The sequence below is a fragment of the Juglans regia genome, chromosome 10 (genome assembly GCF_001411555.2).
Source record: "Juglans regia cultivar Chandler chromosome 10, Walnut 2.0, whole genome shotgun sequence".
Lineage (NCBI taxonomy): Eukaryota > Viridiplantae > Streptophyta > Magnoliopsida > Fagales > Juglandaceae > Juglans > Juglans regia.
In genome coordinates, this window is record NC_049910.1 from 35,295,414 (window position 1) to 35,317,401 (window position 21,988).

The window sequence follows — 21,988 nt, forward strand, 5'->3', positions numbered from 1 at the left end:
TGCAGTGTACTCAGCACATAAGATATTCAGCTTCATGCTAGTCATCATACTGTGCATCAATTAGATTTGTGAAGGTGTCATGTACGATCAATGAGAAAAATCCCCCACCCCCTTTGGTTTCATGTGTGAAATTATTTATGTATTTCTATTTAGTAATTTCGTTCTTTGAACTCAATTGAAATAGCGTGACAGACAAAGAGGAAGATGAAAGGCCACCCATGCCTTCTACATCAATTTTACTGACTCAGGTATGATACACATTGGTCATTTATAAATGTCGTTCTGTCGATATTTCCAATTAGTTAATGTATTTTTATTTGTGTATTATAGGAATATTATGGTCTAGAAAATTTGTACTACCCGCTATTTATGATGCATCTAAATGCATATCCAAATTCATATACATATGCATGGCTAGACAGGTAAATTCATTTCTAACTTTTTAAATTTTTTTCTTATGTTTGTTAAGCCTTTCTAACATCGTGCCTAATTATAGCCTCCATTAATGCCACATTTTGGAACAACGATCATCTACTCTCCATCAACTAATTCGTAGGAGTCGAGCCGAGTTCAACAAGCGATCTAGGTAGATTCATTTCTAACTTTATAATTTGTTTTTTCTTACATGCATTTGAGTCGTTCTAATACCGTGCCTAATTACAGCCCTCATCAATGCTACATTTTGGAACAACGATCATCTACCCTCCCTCGACTAATGTGGAGGAGTTGGGCCGAGTTCAACAAATGATACAGGTAGATTCCTTTCTAACTTTTTATTTATTTTTTCTTACATGCATTTGAGTCGTTCTAACACCGTGCCTAATTACAACTCCCATCAATGCCATGCCCTCCGTCGAGTATTTTGGAGGAGTTGAGAATATCTGAAAAGACTGTATGTGAATTATCAGTTGCTCCATTTATATCTGAAAGTGAAAAGAATTTTGGAGGTACATCATACATGACTGATCAAAGTTGTCATATGAGTAATGGTATTACACTTTTAACCCGATGAGTAAACATCCAGTGTGTTTATAATATAAATGTTAATCCTAAGAGTACATTTTCATTTTCAGAAACTTCATTGGACGTAGAGGCCGAGGAGATTAATGAAGTATCGGATAATGATGATCAAGTTGAGGAGCCCAAACCTGGTATGGAGTTTGCCGCTGATCAAGAGCTTATGACCCATTACAAGCGATATGCCAAGCAATAAGGTGCGAGGAATGATTTTATGTAATTGCATACTTATCAGCAAGTAAGGTTGCATCTCCACCTTCGATGTTTTGGATGAAAAATTACCATTGATGATGACCATGTCAAAAGCGTCAAATACTTAGTTTACTATAACGATGAGGGGTGTGAAGTGAAATGCACATGTGCGTTGTTTGAGATGAGGGAGATTTCCTATAGGTATGCATTGAAAGTTTGTTAGATGAAGAAGATTCATGTGTTACTGGAGAAGTACGTCTTGGATCAATAGAGGAATGACTTAAAGATGAGATATACAGTGGTCAAAAGTAGCTATGATGACTTGCGCACAATATGGACTCACAGAGGTATGAGCTTGTGGTGAAACGATGTCTAAAATGAGAAATGATAGTTGCAATCGTGAGTGTGCAAGCGTCGCGCAACCACTTTGCAAAAAGTGAATAAATACTGAACCTACATGAAAAAATAATAATTTTTAATAGTGAACCCTACTCTTTTTCAAAACAACTATATAGAGCTTGCACACTCCATGACTATATGTAAAAATTAGCAACATGTTTATCCCCAAGTGATAACCATGTTAATGTATTCGTGCATGTTTTGGATAAGTTTGAGAATCAATTTAAAGGATTAACACTTGAGTCTGATTCAACTAAGGTAAAAGAGAACGTGGTCACGGACAAGGGTAAGAAAATATTAAACTCAAACGTTATCCGAGGGAAAGGGAGGCCGCCAACGAAAATGAAGGTTCCGCCTATGGAGAAGGTTGTGACCAAGAGAAAGAAGAAACAAGTAATAAATTTTTTCATATTAATTCCATATTCTTTTTCCCTGCATGCATATTCCTTTCTAATGGATGTGTATTTTTTGGTTTGAAATTTAGACTTATAGAAAAATATTTATTAATGAATCACAGCAGGGTGAGGTATCAGAAGCTCAACTTGGTGCTAACATTGATGATTTTGTTGTTGAAACACGGTGTAGTATTATCACACTACCAACGCCATCGGGCAATGAGGAGGTGTGAGGCTATGGTTGTAACTGAGTAATTTGTTGTATTTTGGGTGTTGTGATGAAATAGACTGTAGGTGAGAGACTCTTTAATGTAAAGCGTATAATTTATTGTAAAGAATGTCGTTTGTAAGTTGTAGGTGGTTGTATTTTGAGTGTTGTAATAAAATATGTTGTGAGTGTGAGACTCTTTAATGTAACTTGTATTGTAAAGAATGTTGTTTGCAAGTTGTAGCTTGTGATTTGTTGTAGCTGAGAAGTTCATTGAGGATTTTTGTTGTGTTGGTGTAATAGGCAGGAGATACTATGAATGATTTTTGTTGTGTTGGTGTAATAGGCAGAGGGATTTCTGTTATGTTGGTGTAATAGGCTGATAAGTTCAAGATTTATGGAATATTTCAATGGAGATAATGTATATAAGTGTTGTGAATGGAGATCATGTATATATTTCAATGTAAATAAGTGCTATAAATATTTCTGTTCCGTTGGTTTAATTTGATGAATGCTGCTACTCGAGATTTAGATTAAAAAAAATTGAAGGCCGATTGCTATTGCTTGAGAATAACCACTGCCATTCTAGGAAAATGAAGACTATTAATTGCACTAATTACTATAAAATGAAGATTGTTAATGGAGCATAACCACATAATTAAATTAGAAATATCCGTCATATACATAGTCCGAACCATTCATTTACAATTAACAGTAGCACGATACATCTATAGTCCAAACCAAACAAAAATTATTACAATTGATAACACCCAGTACATACACAATAATATATGTGTACATCTATTCTCTACAATCTGTTTTCTAATTTTCTTCTGTTGCTTATGAAGAGAATTCTCTCTCTCAATTAGTTTATCTTTCTTTTTTTGAACCTCATACTTGTGCAACAATAAATCATTCTCCCTTTTTTAAACTGCATTCTCTCTTGTGAGAATTTTCTCCTATACCAGTTGAAGTATATCTGCCCATATGAAGATTTGGCATCTTGCTTCTCCCTGCATACAATTTGAGAATTTCAAATGTAAAATATGACAAAAAAATATGCTTTACTGAGTTATATTTCAAGCAGACATAAAAATTTTTTCTAGAATTTTTGTTAGTTTTGGAGGTTTTTAGTGGGGCTTTCAGGCCACACTAATAGGTTGGTGATTCCATTTGAAACGCATCAACTACACATGATGATTGACTCGACGTCATAGGTGATCTAAACGAAACAATGAGTATATTTAATGCAACAGGCTTCCAAGGTAACTTTTTAATTGTATATGACCCCTTGTTCGAAAGAAATGCAACCAGAAATGAGGACTTACAATTTGAAGAACACAACTATATGAGTATGAGATGGAACATCGGGTAGTGAAACCTATCTACAACAATAAATAGGAAATGGGAAGCAAAGAATACAGGAAGAAGCATTAGCATAAATTCATAATAACCCACCCCACCTTCTTGCTAAAAAATAAAGGAAAGAAATAAGAAAGAAGAACAAAAGCTAGCCTGCACATCTACCCCTAGAAAGTTGAACGAACTAAGCAAGAATGCCTTTCAAAATTGAAACCTGCAAGCATTCAAATAGTATAAAAATATAATATAACCTCACTACATGATTTTAGTGCCTATTGGATCTATAGAAAAATGAAAGGACATTATTTTCTAGATGATTGGCTGGAACTTAGACATTCATTTTTGTTTTTTAATCAAAATATAATTTAAGAGTCTTGCTGCCTAATCTCTTTAACATGCTTTAGGCTCTTACATCTTTGCATAAGACTCTTGATTTGAAAATTTTAGGAATTTTAATAAGACTATTTTGATGAAAATTCTAGAAATTTGAATAAGATGTTAGATTTGGAAATTTTAGGCCCCTTACATCTTTGTATTCTGAACTGCCCATTTTAGGCCCCTAACAATCCAAAATAGTCTATTCTTTTCTGATGGCTTTGTTTCTTCTATTTTTTCATCACAGTGGACCTCCAAACCAGAACACAAACATGGACACACACAATGTGATACATGCACTAATCACATTTTTGTGGACATTAACAACATAACAATATGAAAAATGCACATCATCGAAACAAATTAAAAGGATTAAAAAAGTGACAACTTGAATGGGCAGCTAAACATGTGCAAACTAACAGCTTAAAACTTTGCTGCATAAAAGTATGGAAGTCAGCTTTTACTCTGATAGGCACAAATATGGACACATACAATCTCCATTTCACTCAGTAATTCCTTCAAATAGTTGACTGGCACATCCAAAAATATCGAAACATTTGACCAATGTAGAGAAAACAGTTTACATACAACGCAACTCAATGTAGAAAACCTACACAATGTCACTATATTGGGGAAGCAAAAAGAAGGGTTCGACCGAAAACTTATCATGATGGAGGTGGCTGATCGTATGTCTTCGACTCAGAGATCTGGATGCAGTAATTTCCTCCAGCTTACTATCAACTCACAGATTGGGGATACATGCACAGATTGGGGCTACGAAAGGGAAGTTCTTGGAGGGAGGGATGGCTACAGAAGTGAGAGAGGGAGAGAGGGTAGTTAGACGGTAGGGGAAGCGATAGAGTAGTGAGGGTTTTTCCTGAGATAAGAGACTGAACATGATTTCTGCGTATAGAAGAGGACGAAGGAGAAGACGAGAGGAAAAAAAAGAAGGGATCGAGAGTTTCTTACGCGTGGGTTTTCCTAGATGAAGGAGAAGACGAGAGAGAGGGAATGGATCAGGGGTTTTATTTTTTCTCTAGAGAAGAAGTACTCAACCTTTGCATTTCTGCGAAAAAGGAATCGGGAACGATGGAGTTAGTGTCAAACCGTGACGTGGCGACCATACTGGGTTCACCATGTCACGGTGTGTGGTGTTGGATTAATTTACCGGTTTAGGAGTAGAATTTTTCATAGATTAAAGGTCATTTTGGGGTTGCGACAGTAGTCTTAGGTCCCGTTTGGATATAGAAACGGTTTCATCTCATCTTATCTCAACATTACAACTTTCTCAAATTCCTACATAAAATATAATAAACAATTCAACTTTTTCAAATCTTAAAACAATAATAATATAAAAAAACTAATATTCTAATAATATTTTATTCAACTTTTAATTTTCATATAAAATTATTTCATCTTATCTTACTATCCAAACGGGGCATTAAGAGGCGTTTAAACTGTCTTAAAAAAATTTAATGAAAAAGTTAGATTATTTGGATGTCACATTTAAAGCTTCTTCTTTTTTTTTCTTTTTTTTTTTTTAATTTCAAATAAGCTAAAAAGTACATTTGAGAAAATTCATCAAACATGGTTTTTCAGATAATATGGAACGTAATTTAAATTTTAAAAAGATTGTTAATGAGCGAAAATATCCATACAAATTTCTAATAATTACAACTTTCAAACTCTCAATGGTATGGTCATAATCAATAAAAAAAAATCGATAATCTTCATTTCTAACTCAAAAAGTATTTTTTTAATTTATTTCCAAACAAATGTAATATATTTGAAAATACTTTGAACATATGGTTACCAAACAGTAAATAACTTTTTAATAGTAGAACTTATTTCTTAAGTTATAAGCTATATTTCTCACCGCAATCTCAAACATACAGACTAAGTCGTTGAGAATATAATAACTTTATTTTAAGTATATCATGTTATGTCATTAAAAATTTAAAACTTCATTAGTATTATTCATCTCCCTCTTTCTCTCTCTCTCCACAATTTGATTAACACTTTGTACTATTCATTTCTACATACTTATGCTGTAAGATCGAATAATATAGTTAATGAAAATCTATTTCTCCCTCTTTCATTCCAGTCTTCTTGTTTTAAAGTTATTTCGCTAGCTTTATCTATCAAAATCTTCTCTGCCATTAGACTATGTTTCGTTTCAAATTTGAATTGTCTTTATTAGCTCACAAAATCTCAAATCTATACATTTTGAGTTTTTTATTTTAACTATGAGCCTTTTATTTTTTGGGCTTTCGTCTATTGCGAGTATTGTTTGAAGCCCAGACCCATTTTTGTGCTTTTTGATTTTGATAGCATAGTTAACAAAGGCCATATGTGGCTTATTGTCAGCGCTTATTGTCAGCTCAATCTTTCGGCTTATTATTAACTATTTGTTAGTTTTGGCACATTAGCAACCCATTATTAGCCACAATTCCAGTTTTGATGTTCTAGCTGACAGTCACTTCATCACTAATATTATTTTCATTATCTCGTCGATGACTAATCAACGGATATAAAGGCTACACTTAAATTTCAAAGTTTTTCACCTTAAGTTTGATGGGACTCACTATGTAAAAATCCATCTCTGAAAGTCAGAGTTGGATTTTTTTTTTTTGTTTTTCTAGTTGTAGCTATCTTCTGACCAACTCCCTCTGCTTCAACTCCAACTTTAGCCTCCGACTCCGATATTGTACATAGGTTATAAAAATATGTATTATTTATATATTGATCATATATGCTCATATAAAAAATCTAAAACTTATATAATTAAATTGAATATTATACTAGTATATGTTAATTCTTATAAAATAATATATTTATACTATAATATAAATAGATTAACAGTCTAGTATGTATAAACATCATAGTATTAGTAATATACATAATCAAGTATAGAAATAAATTAGAGACTAACATACATACAAGTATAGTATAATAAGTTGATAACACGTAATACTATAATATAATAACATGTAATTAGACAAAGATTAAAACTTAGTAAATTAGTAATTTTTAATTATCAATACTAACAATTAAATTTAATGCTGAAAAAATTATAAAAATCATAAATAAAAAAATTTATGATTAAAATTAAAATTTATGATTTAAAAAATTAAAATTTTTAAAGAAAGTTTAGAAATACAAAACTATAGCAGCCCAACAGAAGCCCAACCCAGCCCACATTCAAGGGTGAAATAGTGTGGTTTGATCTATACAACGGCCCACCCAAACCAAATGCAAGTAAAACGACATCGTTTTAGGGCACCGTTTGTACCAGTTAGGGTTCCCCCAAAACAATTGCGACCTCACTCAGCTTTAACTCATAACCGTCTTTGCTCTCTCATGTTTTAGAGAAATACTTTGGGTTTCGAATTCGGGATCCAAAAAGTGTTCTGAATAGGACTTCATTTTTTTTTTTTTTTTACTAAATGATTAAAAAATATTTTTTAATGATGTTGTGAATTTTTTATTTTTTAAAAAAATGTTTATAATGATTAAAAATATACATGAAAAAAATACTTTTTTCAGTACACTTTTTGAGTCCCGAATTTGAGACCCATAACAGTACTCCATGTTTTATATAGCATATTAAATTATTTCATTTCATATAATTATTATAATTTTTTTAAATTTTTAGATAAAATGTAATAAATAATTTAAATTTTAAAATAAAAAATTATTTAAAAAATAATATTCAAATCCCCATCCATCGAGACCTCACTGAGCTTTACCCAAATTCAACTCTCAGATCAATCTGTCCTATCTCACTCTCTCTCTCTCTTCTCCCGCCGTGCGGCCGTCTCTCTACGCGTTCGCAGCTCCTAGAACTACCCCTCGCTGTCGGTTCCTTCTCCCCTCTCGGTATTTTTTCAATATCTTAGGCGTCCCCGTCGGTTCCTACTTCAGCCAACACACGGTAATCTCCGCAGTCCCTGAGATTGATTTATTGTGGATGAGTTTTTTTTTTTTTTTAATATGGGTTGCTGATGCTAATGAAACTTGTGGATGTGTTCTTTGAAATATTACTTTGTAGATTTTCTGGTGTAAATTGTAGATTTCTGCCTCAAAATATATAGCTGTTTTTGGGTTTAATCTCATTTCAATGTAATTTCCTTATAAACAAGGATATATGCCTTGTATTAAACCTGCGAAAACAAAATCGTTTTTAGGTTGTCTAGAAAATTTTGGCTCTCTATCTTTCCGTGTGTTGCGGCGCAATGGTTTACATCACCTCGTGGGACGAGTTCGTCGAGCGATCCGTGCAGTTGTTCCGTGCCGATCCCGATTCTGTACGTTTACACCCCTTCTTCATCCCCCTTCCCCCTTACCTTCTGTCTAGTTCCCGTCAAATTCCAAGAAAAAGATTATCAATTACCATATTTTATCCGATTCGTTCTTTTTATAACGATATTGCATTAATTCATTTTTCTTTCAATTTTATTGGATATATAGACGCGGTATGTAATGAAATACCGGAACTGCGATGGTAAATTGGTTCTCAAGGTCACTGACAACCGAGAGGTATGGGTGTTCTATCTTCTTTGTCCATTTTTTTTTTTAATCTGGCGAGATTTTTATCTGTGCTATTTCCACTCCTTGCAATATTGCTGTCAGTTTAGTTTTTGTAGCTAGAATCATAATATGTTTTTGGTTTTATTAATCATTCTAGTGACTCGGGACACAGTTCTTCATGCGCTGCTTTTAGGTTTCAATGAGTACGGTCTAAGGTTGGCATTCATAGCAAAGATTGGAGTTCCAATTCTATTGATACTAATAGATTTTAGTTTCAACTCTAGATTCCCCTTGTGGATTTAGTGAAGCTTTGAAGCAAATTGGCGTGTAAAGCCGCCAAATGATAAGGTTAATGCCGCCCAATCACAAAGGCATAACAAGATAACATTCTCCTTTGTGTTTATTGAGTTTAATGAAAAGTCTAGCCTGAGGGAAAGAAGGGGACAATCATGCAAATAATCAATTATTTCCATCATATTAATGTGGACAAGAGGTAAACCCTGAAATAGTCATTCTAAATTATGTTGAGACTCATTATGTATTTCTAAGAGATTACCAACAACCTGCTCCACCAGTCAGACATCCTTTTTTACCCGCGCTTGTAGGACACATGCCGCCGAGCTCCTCTGCACTCCAGTGGCCTTTTGTGTCCTGCTTTTCTAAGAGTTTCACAACATTCTTTTGACAATGCAAATCTGGTGTTCAGCAGCATATACCTAAATTGAGATCTAACAGAGCACACTTCACAGCAATCCTACACTGGATTGCGCTAAAAATCACCCGAATGGTGACATCTTCTTGTCTTTATTCCAAGAAATATGGGATCGGCTTTTGTACTTGTGTCAATTTGTTTGTTTCTTATTTCTTGCACTGTATTAACCAGTTTGGTGTTTGTTGGGGTCCTCCTCCCGTTGTTTGTGCTCCTTTTTGGTCAATGTTAGGGCATGTTTGGATATCAAGAATGTTTGAAAATATTTGAGAATTTGTTTTTTTGTTTTTTTTTTTTAAAGTAAAAAATATTATATATCAAAGGAGAAACCAAGTATACTGAATGTATACAAGAAAACACCTTGCCCAAAATGACCCAAAAAGCCTGTGAAAAGAACAACCCAAAATACACCAGACCGGTCCCCAACCTTTGTTTCTCGTAGAACTAAAACTCTACCTGAACACCCAACCCCAAACCCTTGATTCCCCCAGTCTTCACAATGTCCTCCCTTTAGACTTCCCTCTAGTTGAGCTACCACTTTTAGCGTCGTAGTTGATTGCCCAAGAAAGACACAGTAACTCCCTGCTTTTCTTGAAACTTTTGGTTTCAAGCGTGTGGCTTGCCTCAATCGCAGTGATTAGTTCATTGAATTGGTCTTCACATCCTCAATGTGAAATTCGCACAAATTGCTGAATCTCGTTAACTTTAGGCAAAATCCAGTCCGCTATTGGTGGAAGAGACACCAGGGGAGCAACGTTATCCCCAGACACAGTATCCAATTGGACACCCGACTCTAGACATTCATCTACACGAGGCACCAACGCCAAACCCTTTGGTTCTCCAGCAACTCCATTGGTTCGCTCCAATGGTATCATGGTCCCCATTGGAGATTCTGAGGTGACAACAAGTCCCTTCATCTCTAGGGTTCCTACATCTCCTTCAGACCTTGGCACACTATTTTCCTTAAACTCTGACGAGGGAGCTTCGGGGACCAAGGGTGTAGTACCGACTATCAGTCTATTCTGTGTTACATGAGGCGAACGACATTCCATTACTGATGTCTCTACGCCGATACCCAATGTAGACCCTGCTTCAAACAACCCATATTTTCTTTTGACCCGCCATACTCTCCTGGATCTAGAAATAGAGACAAAGCCGAATCCGATCTTCCGTTTTCCTTTAAATCGGTTTAAATGATTCGGGCCTATCTTGTTTCTTACAACCCTGTTGTCTCCAACTGAAAGCCGGTCTATTTTCGAAGACAAGAAAGCTATTGCTGCCTTCAAATCGACAAGTTGAGTTTCCATTTCCTTTAAGGAATTGTGCATCTCAACAAGCTGGTCTTGAGACGTGATTTGCTGATCCCTTTCACTCTGAACTCCCGAAGCATGACCCGTCTTTAGAGCTACCGCATAGGATTGCCCCACCACTGAGGATGTGCTAGGATCTTTGTGCACCTCAAAGTTTTCCTTCGCTGACACACCACCGAAATGTCTGCTACACGACTCCCTAGCAGAGCCACGCCCTGCAGCACCTTGTCCTTCCAAACCACGCAACACCTCCCCCATCCTTCTCCAACCATTGCCCCCCTCCTCAGGAATGAAAATAAAATTCCTCCTCCCACCACCACCATACTCTTCTATCGCCATATAACGTCCTCAAGCATTTGAGCAGCGGTGCGTCGTGAAACTGTGTCTACCTTCTCGAGCAGTGGAGAAAAATTCTTGCTTTTCATCCTTTGTGCACGCTTCCATGGCCTTAGCCAGCCACTGCACTGTTGTTGAACCCAAAACCAACTTAGAAATCACCCTTTGATCCCTTTCAGTAATGACCAACATACACTCCTCCTTCACCAAAGTAAAGGATCTGGATTCTATGACTAACACCATAGAAGAATCCATACTGGCCAACACCCCTCCTTCAATAGCCATTCATCATCACATTGAGACCAGATCAGAAATTTGCTACACAAATACACGGCTAAGGACCACTGCTGAAGACCAACGGCTTCAAACTCAAAGCTTGATGCCAGAGTACTCCCAGAAGACTCGCGGGAGAGCGTCGACTCGGTCTGTGTCGACGGCACGACCAACGGAGCCGTTGAGAGGATCACCGAAGTGCTCTGAGAGACGACACAATGAGATCTAGGTCGTCGGAGGGTGGACCGACGCCGGACAGCCCTCAGCGAGGTCGCCTGGGTCCATCGGCTTTATCTGTGACGACCGCGTTGTGTCTCTTTCCGCTAAGGGTGGGTGGCGGCATAACGGCTGCCAGATCCCAGAAACGGATCTAGAAGAAAACTAGGTCGTTGAAGGGGTGATTAATGCCGGACGATCCTCGGCGTAGGCGCCGGGGGTTCGTCGGTCTATTATGTGCCGCCGGGAGCCACTCGCCAGCCTAGGTTACGGTGAAATGGATTTCTCTCTTACGGGTAATACACCTTACGCACAGGTGTATCTCTCGCCAGTGGGATGACTAGCTCCGGACAACCCTCCATGAGATTGCCGGGGCTCGGTGATGATGTCTGAATTGGCGGTGGGCAACCACTCACCAGCCAAGGTAGTGACGAGATAGTATCTCTCACACGGGTGTTTTCTTTTATCCTTGGGGTTGGGCTTCTTATTTGAGAATTTGTTTTGAGATTAGGTTTTGGGAAATGAGAGAGAAGAAGTTGAATAAAAATATTTTTTAAAATAAGTATTGTATTAGAGTTTGTGAAAGTGGATAGATAAAGTTAAAAAGTTGTTTGAATATTATTTTTTAATATTATTTTTGTTTGAAGTTTGTAAAAGTTGTATTAATTTTTGTGTTTGAGTAATGATTAGATGAAAAGTTTAAAATTCGAAATAGAAAAGTTTTTTGTGTTTGAGTGATGTTTGAGAATGAGTTTATGAGAAATTTTGTGGTTTGCCAAACATGTCCTAATATTTATCTTGCCTAGAAAGGAAAACTGTATTTATGAGAAGATAATGACAATCTATATTTGGTGGTTCTTTGCTAGTGTCCATATTTGGCATTATTCCTTTATATGTAATCTGTTTATCGTTTTCATATTTAACAGTGTCGAGATGTGTATATGAGTTTTCATATGAGCATAAATTTCTTGGAAGTTCAGAAAAAAGACACTCATCTACACTTTTTTAGGTGAATGAGACCATTTAAAATTAGAAAGAGGACAACATTGGAATAAGCTGTCTCTTTAAAGAATCACCAAAGCAGTTGACTAGCTAGCCGAGTCAGTTTATCTACATAATATAAATTCATTTATACCTTTAGATAATTGATCTGCCTTGTCTAATAACTGCTTATTTGAGCAGCATAACATCCTAATAGCTGTTTGGGAGTTGAAAATAGATTATGAGATGCTGGAGGACATATTACTCACTATTTTCCTCACGCGAATGCCAGTGATATAAATGTGATCCGCTCATTATTATGCCATTGCCAATTGGGCATCAATGAAACCTGACATGAATCTTTTCTTGGTGCCTTTTGGGCACAATAAAATCACTGTGCTTTCTTTCATTGCTAAAGCAAATCTACCATTATGGTACAGTTTGGATAGCGTGATGAGATGATATGGTTTTAGATGAAAGTTGAAAATTGAATAAAATATTGTTAAAATATTATTTTTTAATATTATTATTGTTTTGGGATTTGGAAAAACTGAATTGTTTATTATATTTTGTGTAGAAATTTGAGAAAGTTATAATGATGAGATGAGATGAAATGAAACACTTTTACTATCCAAATGAGGCCATATCATAATACATGTCTTTTGAGCATGTGCATCATAAAACTGGAGTTAATGTTATAGGTGACTCAACAATGGATAGTGAGTTTGGAATGTTTTGTGCACATGCTGGCTTTCAAGAAAAGAGAATAACTGCATGTCAGTCATGGTTAATGACCATGGAATCAGAATTTTTTCTCTTTTCTTAGTATGTGGTCATTCGCATGATGTGTTCTTTTGCTTATTGCTAGTGTCTCAAGTTTAAGACAGACCAGGCGCAAGATGCTAAGAAGATGGAGAAGCTTAACAATATATTCTTCACGCTGATGGCTCGGGGTCCTGATGGTATTATCCTATTCTAAGCTTTTCTTTGTAATTACAGGGATGTTGAACACAAAATTTTTTAAAAAAGGGAAATGTCACCATGCGTTGTTATAAACACCAACCAGTATAGCTTCCATGACATTTAAATCTTTCTCCAATCCGATACTTGTTATGATAATGAATTCAAAATAAGCTGATAAACTGATTTTAGATGCTACATGAAAGGCAATTGGATAGTTTTCTTTCCATAAGATTTTGTGTTTGTAGAGTTTTATCAGTATATTATTGATTTGATGCGTCACAAGCTATACTAACATAAAGAAAACCTCTTCTGCCTTCATTGTGCAGCGGATGTATCAGAAGTTACCGGAAAGGAACCGATGGACGCACAGCCAACCAAGAAAGGAAGAGGAAGGAAACAATAACTTTGTTTGCTACTAGAAAAATAGGTTTTGGACAAGTTTTAGTAGGATGATTTGATTTGTAATCATGGTCCAAGCATCCGTTAGGCTTGTTTTGTTTTCACAAATATTCGAAACTATCTCATCTCAATCTCAATATCTAAACATCATTCAAACACAAACATTTTTTAATTTCAAATTTTTAATTAATCATAACAATTTTTCCAAACTTTAAAGCTTAACATAAAAAATAATTTAACTTTTTCAAATTTCAAAACAAAAATTGTATTAAAAAAATTATATTTTAACCCTCTTTTAAGTTTATAATTTTTTTATTTAATTTTTTTTTATCATTTTCTAAAATCTCATAAAAATCTTAACTCAAACTATTTTAATACTATTCACAAATTATCTTATTACTATTTATATATTTTTCATCTCATTTCATCTATGTAATCAAACCAAACAAGGCCTTAAAGTAGATTATTGATATTCGGATTTCATTCCAAGTTTAGTTTCATAATGCAAAACTATCAATGCTCTTCATTGGCTTTTTATGGGTTATTTTGAATTTATTTTGTCTTGCCAAGCTAATTCAGTTGGTTACAAGGTTTTTTCTTTGACATCAATGTATGTTTCTTCAAGATATATTGTCTTGACGTGAGTAAAATGCTCAATCTCATTCAGCAGCTGTTTTTTTTCTTTTTTGGGAATATTATCTTTACCGATGTAAAATTTTCCAATTTCTTGTCGTTCAAGCTGCAGCACGCGAAACTCGAGTCTCGTCAATATTAGATGAACCAAAACTAAAATTTGGCATGGCCAGTGAATTAGATATTTCACCTTGCAACGAAATCAGTGTCGAGAACAAACTAATTTTAAACCAAACTCAACTCAACTGCCTTCATATTTTGATTGGAATCAGTTTCAGATGTTGCTTATATTTTAACACACGAGCTTTGATTCTCTCTTAGGACAGTAAACATCGGGATGCCAAGCCGATCCGAGAATGAATTTTGTTACATATCATCCTACACTACGCATGTTTTAATTTTTATTTTATTTTATTTCTATTAAATTAATTAAAATTTTCTATTCATCATTCATACACCACATACTTGATAAGGGGAAAAATAAAAATAAAAAATAAAAAATTATATATAATGTGTAGTATAGGGATGATGAGTCAGATTATTCTTAATTTAGTTGAACCATTGTTTGCACGTGGGTTCTTGAAGTCTTGGAAATATAGAATGCCAAGATGTGAAGCGTAATGGAAGTGCAGGAAAGAGTCACAGCTTATTATAATATCGTTGTCCAAATGCAAATGCGTTTGGTGGCCTGCACTTTGAACGTGAGGAAAAAAAGTTAAAACATGGCCGATATAGTACCATATTGGCTGGTACTTACACGTCATGTACTTACATTTTGATGATGGATGTCTCTCTTTATACCTACCATAACAGTACTAAGAAATCAGATCAGAGATACATACTGATTCAACTATGGAAAATCAAGAGGCATCGATCCTTTGCCAAGTGGACAAAAACATTACAAAAAACAATGAAGTTCTTGTTCTTTCTTCGAGTTTAATTGAACTTGGAACCTAACAGACCATGAAATACAGTAAATTAGTAAACATGCGATGTTTATGTCTTTTCATATTTGGATCAGAAAGTTGTGAGAAATCTCAATGATCTATTTATCAGCAATTTCTATGCATATATTCCTCGTGTTGGACCATTATGATATCATGCATGTTGAATTCAGCAGGCAGATAAATGAAGGAATCGACATAGACATAGTGATTTACCAATTGTAGTTATGATCATGGCCGTAGCTCAAAAAAGCATTTAATGTCTCAGCTGATCCCAAAGAACCTCTTTTGCTTTATATGAATTACGAGCCCATTAAAAAGGAAGTGTCAATTCCATGTTCCATGAAAAAAGCTTGTGAAATTCTACACTTTTTCTCCCCTGAGAAAGACAATTTAAAAGGGAAAAAGGAAAGCTAAGCTCCAGGAACATATTCTTCAATCAAAGATTAAAGGGGCAGATGGACAGAATGTTTTTTAGTGGGTAATGAGCTAAGACAAAGTGCATTGTCTTCTTTTTATGAATGGGTATGGTATGGCTACCTGAGAGCTCCCTAGTCCCTATACCTTGGAATCAACCACCATTATTCTTCTGCTTTAGTATAATGATGCATCATTTTTCACTATTATTTTCATTATTATGTTTCAAATAAGGATATTTTTGTAAAATAATTATGTCTATCATTGCTCTAAGGGTGGAATCTGGATTAGGAGTTTGATTCGGTTGCAGACATGACTCGCCCGTGGACACGTGGTCTGGAGGGCTTAATTCCTTGCTTAATCCAGCAATAAGAATGAAAATGAGAGGCAGAAGAACAAAGATAACCCAAGACTTTTTGGGATTCATCGAGAAAAAGAGAAGCTGGAAAACATGATTGCTTTGAAAGACTGCTTACAGTTGTATTAGGTATAAATTATGCCACCGACACTGTGTCTGTGGAGATTGAACACAAAAAGCAAACTCTCCAGCCTCAAAAGGGAGTAAATTCATGGAGTTCCAGGTTCCTACGTACGCTTTGCACAGAACTCTTGCTACATTATTCCTTTATGTAAAAAGAAATAAAAAATAATAGTTAGTAAGCATTGTATAATTATTTAAAAAAAAAATAAATAAATACGAGATCTATATGAAAGAAAATTAATTTTTTAATAATGAATCTCACTCTTTTTTAAAATGATTACACGATACTTATATACTTTACGATTATATGTAATATTAATCAAAAGAAATAGTAATAAAAAAAACAGATGAAAAGATAAAGCTGTTGCTTTTTTCTTTCTCTTACTTTGTAAATAAGTAGGCATTCATCATGCTTGTTTGAGAGGAATTGTGACAGTTTTCCTAGTTTGTGCAGTAAAAATGCATGAACCCAACACATGTTTAGATAGTTCCACTCACCTTCTTAACTTTGGAATTAATATCTGCCAAAGTTTTTGTCTGAATTCAAAAAATAGATAAATAATACATGTTGTAGCGAAACATTCCAAATTGAACTCACAACTACCCAATTGACTACATGATTTTGGAAGGCACGTGGAAATCTTGTACAATTCCTGGTATATTTGTCTTCACGACAGCTCTTATCTTATTATGGAGAGGGGTCAAAGTGCATGCTTAAAATGTTGAAACTTTTCAAACGGGTTTGGTAGGTGTTTTGACAATAACCCATTTAATCATTATATACAGACATTGAACAAAAGAAGAACAACCATATATATATATATATATATATATATATATATATATAATGAGTAGATAATTACCATCCCTATTAACATACTTACATGATGAGCAATAAACTATCAAAGAAAAATTGAGTACTTTTTTTTAGGAGTATTTTTTGGATTATGTAGAAGTGTTGAAGTTTGTATAAGTACTAGCAAGGACCCAATTAAAATAATTATAGAAAATAATTGTGTGATATTTATTTATTTATTAGATTTATTTTTCACAGAGATCTAAATAAATGATTAGAATATCTTTTTTTTTTAAATATATATATTATTTATTTCTTAAAAGCAAACATGGCCTTGGTGTCCACAAACTATTATTAGTCGTAAATCTTGATCGTTAATGGATCTTAAGGTTACGTTTGAATGTTGAGTTGAGTTGAGATGGATTAATTTCTTTATAAATAGTAGTGAATTAAGATGATAAAATGATTTTTGTGAAGCCCACCTAAGATGAGTTTAAATGTATTTGGATGTTAAGATGAATTTAAATGTATTTATAAGAAGTTTAAGAAGTTGTGGATTCTGTATATAAAGAGATGTTGAATTAAAAACAATGTGGATCTTATGCGTAAATAGATTTTAAATTGAAATGAATTTAATAATTTGAGAGTTAAGTATTTAAATATTAAACTCAACTTAAAATTTCAATCCGAATTTCAAACGGAGTGTCTTCCACAAAAAGTCAAATATGGATAATCTATTCAATCTGGATAATCCAACCAAGCAGACAAGTTTGGTGTAAAGCATGATGGCTTTGTCACCTTAAGAATGCAATAAAATTGCCTTATTTACCACCCTATCCTCCCCAACACCAGTGTGTCACATATTTTATAATTTTGGGTTAATTAAAACAAAAATGGTAAGAACACTAACTAAAATCCAATACTCTATATGCCTCATCTCAATCCTACCTTTTAAAAAACACAAGTGTATAATTTGAGTGTATAAAGTATATTTTTTTCTATTGTATTTAGACCATTACATTGGCACCCTAGCTTATACCAATATATTATGTTTTTCTCCAATTATGTATCATAGACAAGGTATCAAAAAGTTAAATACAGTTTTTTTTTATTAAAAAAATTAATAAAACAATTACCAAGTTTTTAAAAATAAAAATTATTCTCATCAGCCACTATTCACCACTTTACACCACACACGTTATGAAAAACATCTTCATATCCTATCAAAAAACATCATTATATCTTATGAAAAAGTTATAAGTGTGGAGTGTGAGAATGAATAGTAACATATAGGTAATAAATCATTTTTAAAAATATAATAAAGCTTCACTGATTGGTTATGAAAGCACTATCTTACACCCAAGAGGAAGATGATAATATTGATTTGTGAGTACTGAGTGAAGAATGATTAAAGGAAGATCTCTTTTGCTGCAATTATGAAACACATATTTTTGCTAATCCTCATCATTGTTAAAAGATATTGATCATTCGTGCATGGTCTCTATCAAAAGTGGGCTAATAACTATCTCCTCCCTCCCTAGTTTTCCTCTTTCAACTTATGCCCTCCTCCATTTTATAATTACGTCTGTGAAATTGCACAATTAATCATTACAAAAAAAATTGCTCAATTGTGATAAGTTATTTCTTGTAAAAATAATTATTTTTCATCTAAATAAATTTATTTTAATCGTAAATAGTCATTCTTATCGCATATAATCTATCACAATTGATCATTTTTCTTGTAGTGAATGTTATAAATTTTATTTCATATCTCTATCTTTTTTGTATAAAACTCTAAAACTCGAATAAAAATTTAAAGATCTTTTGATGAATATTATCATCAGATATATCATATATAATCGTTCAACTTAGTATCTCACATACCACACTTCTTTTAATTTTTTTATTCGATTAGTTTAGCATGAATAATTTTAAAAAAAATATTATTACTCATTATCTCTACACACCATACTTATTTTTTTTTTTTTATTCTTTTTAAATTAAATGGTTTATTTTACTCATCGTCCATACATCACATATTTAATAAAAAAAATATTAATACAATATGCTCTTCCAAATTTGGCAAAAGACAGTTTTCTTTCTAAATTGCGTTGGAGAAAACTTCCTCCAACTCATTTAAAAGTATTATTATTTGTTCTTTGATCACATGAGAAATATCCATTTTTTAATAATTAAATACATGAAATTTTTTTAATTTATATTTATAAAAGAGTAGTATTGTATTTAGTTACAATTTTATATATAAGATTCATCAATAGTTAACACGGTATCATGTATTGTTATATAAATAAAATAATAATGATACATACAATTATTTATATAATCATGTTTTACAACGAGGATACTTATATAAAATGATGTTATTTTATAAAAATACCAACATTTAAAACGTAATGGTATAAAAGATTGTAAAAAAAGTTGTATGTCTATCGTTTTCTTAAATTAAAAATAATTAATGTTAGATATAATTATTGTGTAAATCTTGCACATTTTTTTTAAAAAATAATAAATTTATTATTAAAAATTAATTTTTTTAAATAAATTTTATATTTATTCATATTTTATAAAAGAAATACACAATATTTACGCAAATATTATTTTTTAATAAAAGTTATAATTACAGGTATCATTTAATAGTTTTTTTATATGCATTTTAAACAAAACGAAAGCCGCCCGTTATTCCTCGTTTAGTAAATATATTAATCAAATAAATAAATAAATAAAAGTGGGAGAAATTCGGGGCGGGCGGGGTTTATGAAGTCAACGACGGTGGGACCAAGTTGGGACCCACGCGGTGTCAGTCACCGAACTAACAATGTTCCCTCGGCGCAGGATAGCAATTGTCCAACTAGGGGCAGTCAAAAACAGTACCACCTGGGAATACGTGTCAGACTTTTGGTATTTTAATTTTACACGTGGAAAGGTTTGATTTATGGCCCTGAGCAACGGCTATATATAGAAAATGCTCTCGAGGACCGTTCATGGGTCCTACCTTTTTATGCGGACACTTTGATCAGCCTCGCAGACAGAGATTTCCCTTAGAAAAAAAGTAAAACCAACAAGTTAAAAACAAAACTAAATAAATAGATAAAAGTTAAACAATTTTTTAAAAGGGAGGGGTTTACTGCTTTTCTAGCAAGAGTTAGGCCTAGCTTTGACATATTTTTTATTTATTAATTTTTTTTTAACTTTTTAAAGGAGTTTGCTATTTTTCTAGCAAGTTAGGACAAGTTTGGTAACTAAAATAAAATATAAAATTTTCATATCATTTTATTTCATCATTATACATTTTTTAAATCTTTATACAAAATATAATAAATAATTTAACTTTTTCAAATCCTAATACACATTTTTTAAATCTCAAAACAATAATAATATTAAAACATAATATTTTAAACTTCAAAACAAAACACAAAATTCTCATCTCACCCTCCAAACCTGCCCTTAATCTAGTTTGTTCTGTTTGGCAAGAGTAGTTTAACAGTATTTTTACTATTATTCACAAGGATAGGCAAACAATTTTTTTTGTCTTTTTTTTAAAAAAAAAATTTAAAATTTATTAAAATTTATTTTTTAAAAATAAAAAATATATATTCATTTTAAAATAATTACTTAAAAATTAAATAAAAAAAAATGCATTTGGTGGCCAACATAAGCAATTTCTTATTCATAAACAATTCATTATTATTTATTACTTTTTTATAACTATTCACATATAAGTAGCTTTACTTGTTTCCTAGCAAGAATTTTTGTGTTTTTGAAGCAATTATAGCATACAAAAAATTTATTTATCCACATATTATTTATTGATATATTAAAAATTAAAAAATTAAAAATTAATAAAAAATTAATAAAATAAGTCATGGAAATAAAAATATAAATAAAATTATAAATATATGTTGCATTACTCTGTTTCTAATCTTATGCAACTGTTGTAGATAAATATCCATTTTAAAAATTCTTTATCTAATTTTATGATCCAAATTGAGGAAATAAAACGTAACGTCAAGTTTTGAATATTATGATCTGTTCTAGATATTTAATATTATATCTATTTTTCTACGAAGTAAATCATTCAATTCAATCAAACACTGGAAAATGCTATTTGTACGCAGTCTTTTACGCGATTGTCGTTACGTGCGAGTCGTTACGTGCGACTTGAGACTTGAGTATTCTAAAAACAATCAAATGGCCTTCCTTGAAAGCAGACTTCACTTGAGTCTGGTTCAATACAACCCATCTCAGTGCTCACAAAGTGGGCATTTATCCTTTCTTTTTGCTGGAATAAAAAGGTAAAAGACGTGCATCGTCGCATCCAGATTCAATACAATAACACTAAAGTGGAAGTAGAATATATAGATCGAATTCAAAAGTAAGAGCGAGCAATAGTAATATGGCGTTCATGAGAGCCCAAGTACGAGTTTCTCGATCTGGAAGCCATGGTTGCTGCTCTCATTTACTTTCCTACCTATCACGCGTCCTCCTCTTAAGTCTGACAACTCCCCAAATCCCTCCAGCTCTATCTATTCCATTTCTAATTCCATTACCTGTCTTCTTTTTCTTTTTATAGAGTTTGAATGTAGAAGAAATGGAGCTTGGATGGGTCTGTAGCTTGATATAAAACGAAAATGGAGCAACAAAAATGGTGTGAAGGACGAAGGGTTTTGTATAAACAAAGGGAATTTTTGTGGGTAAAATGGTCTTGTAACACTGTCATGTAGTGCGTAAAAAGGTCTGCGTAAAAGAATACGTACAGGTAGCATTACCCCAAAACAGTTATGTTTATATTAAAGAATAATGAAACTAGGCTTTACACTAAATCAACTAAATCTAGAATTTTATATGTTTCTCCACCTTGTTTAATCGTTTTCTCTAAAAGTATGGAAATACCAATAATAATAATAATAATAGTAGAGTATATACCCAAAGAAACTGCAGGGAATAGACAGACCAAGTGTAAGAAGTAATCACACTGTGCAAACATGGGGGGGATGTACACAAGGCAACTCCAACTCCAAACAAACACACAAC

General features: G+C 33.2%; 1 protein-coding gene across 2 annotated transcripts; it reads left to right on the forward strand.

Moving 5' to 3' along the window:
• Window positions 1–7,674: 7,674 nt before the first annotated feature.
• On the forward strand, window positions 7,675–13,823 carry LOC108980600 (signal recognition particle 9 kDa protein). 2 transcript variants are annotated; one of them, XM_018951576.2, is made up of 5 exons: window positions 7,675–7,882; window positions 8,136–8,255; window positions 8,419–8,487; window positions 13,172–13,265; window positions 13,593–13,823. In XM_018951576.2, exons 2-5 carry the CDS (start codon window positions 8,184–8,186, stop codon window positions 13,667–13,669), a joined length of 312 nt encoding a protein of 103 aa, XP_018807121.1. In that variant the 5' UTR covers window positions 7,675–7,882; window positions 8,136–8,183; the 3' UTR covers window positions 13,670–13,823. The 2 variants fall into 2 exon arrangements, with proteins under 2 accessions (XP_018807121.1, XP_035550223.1); XM_035694330.1 differs by having other exon boundaries at window positions 7,693–7,882; window positions 8,091–8,255; window positions 13,593–13,684.
• Window positions 13,824–21,988: the final 8,165 nt, after the last annotated feature.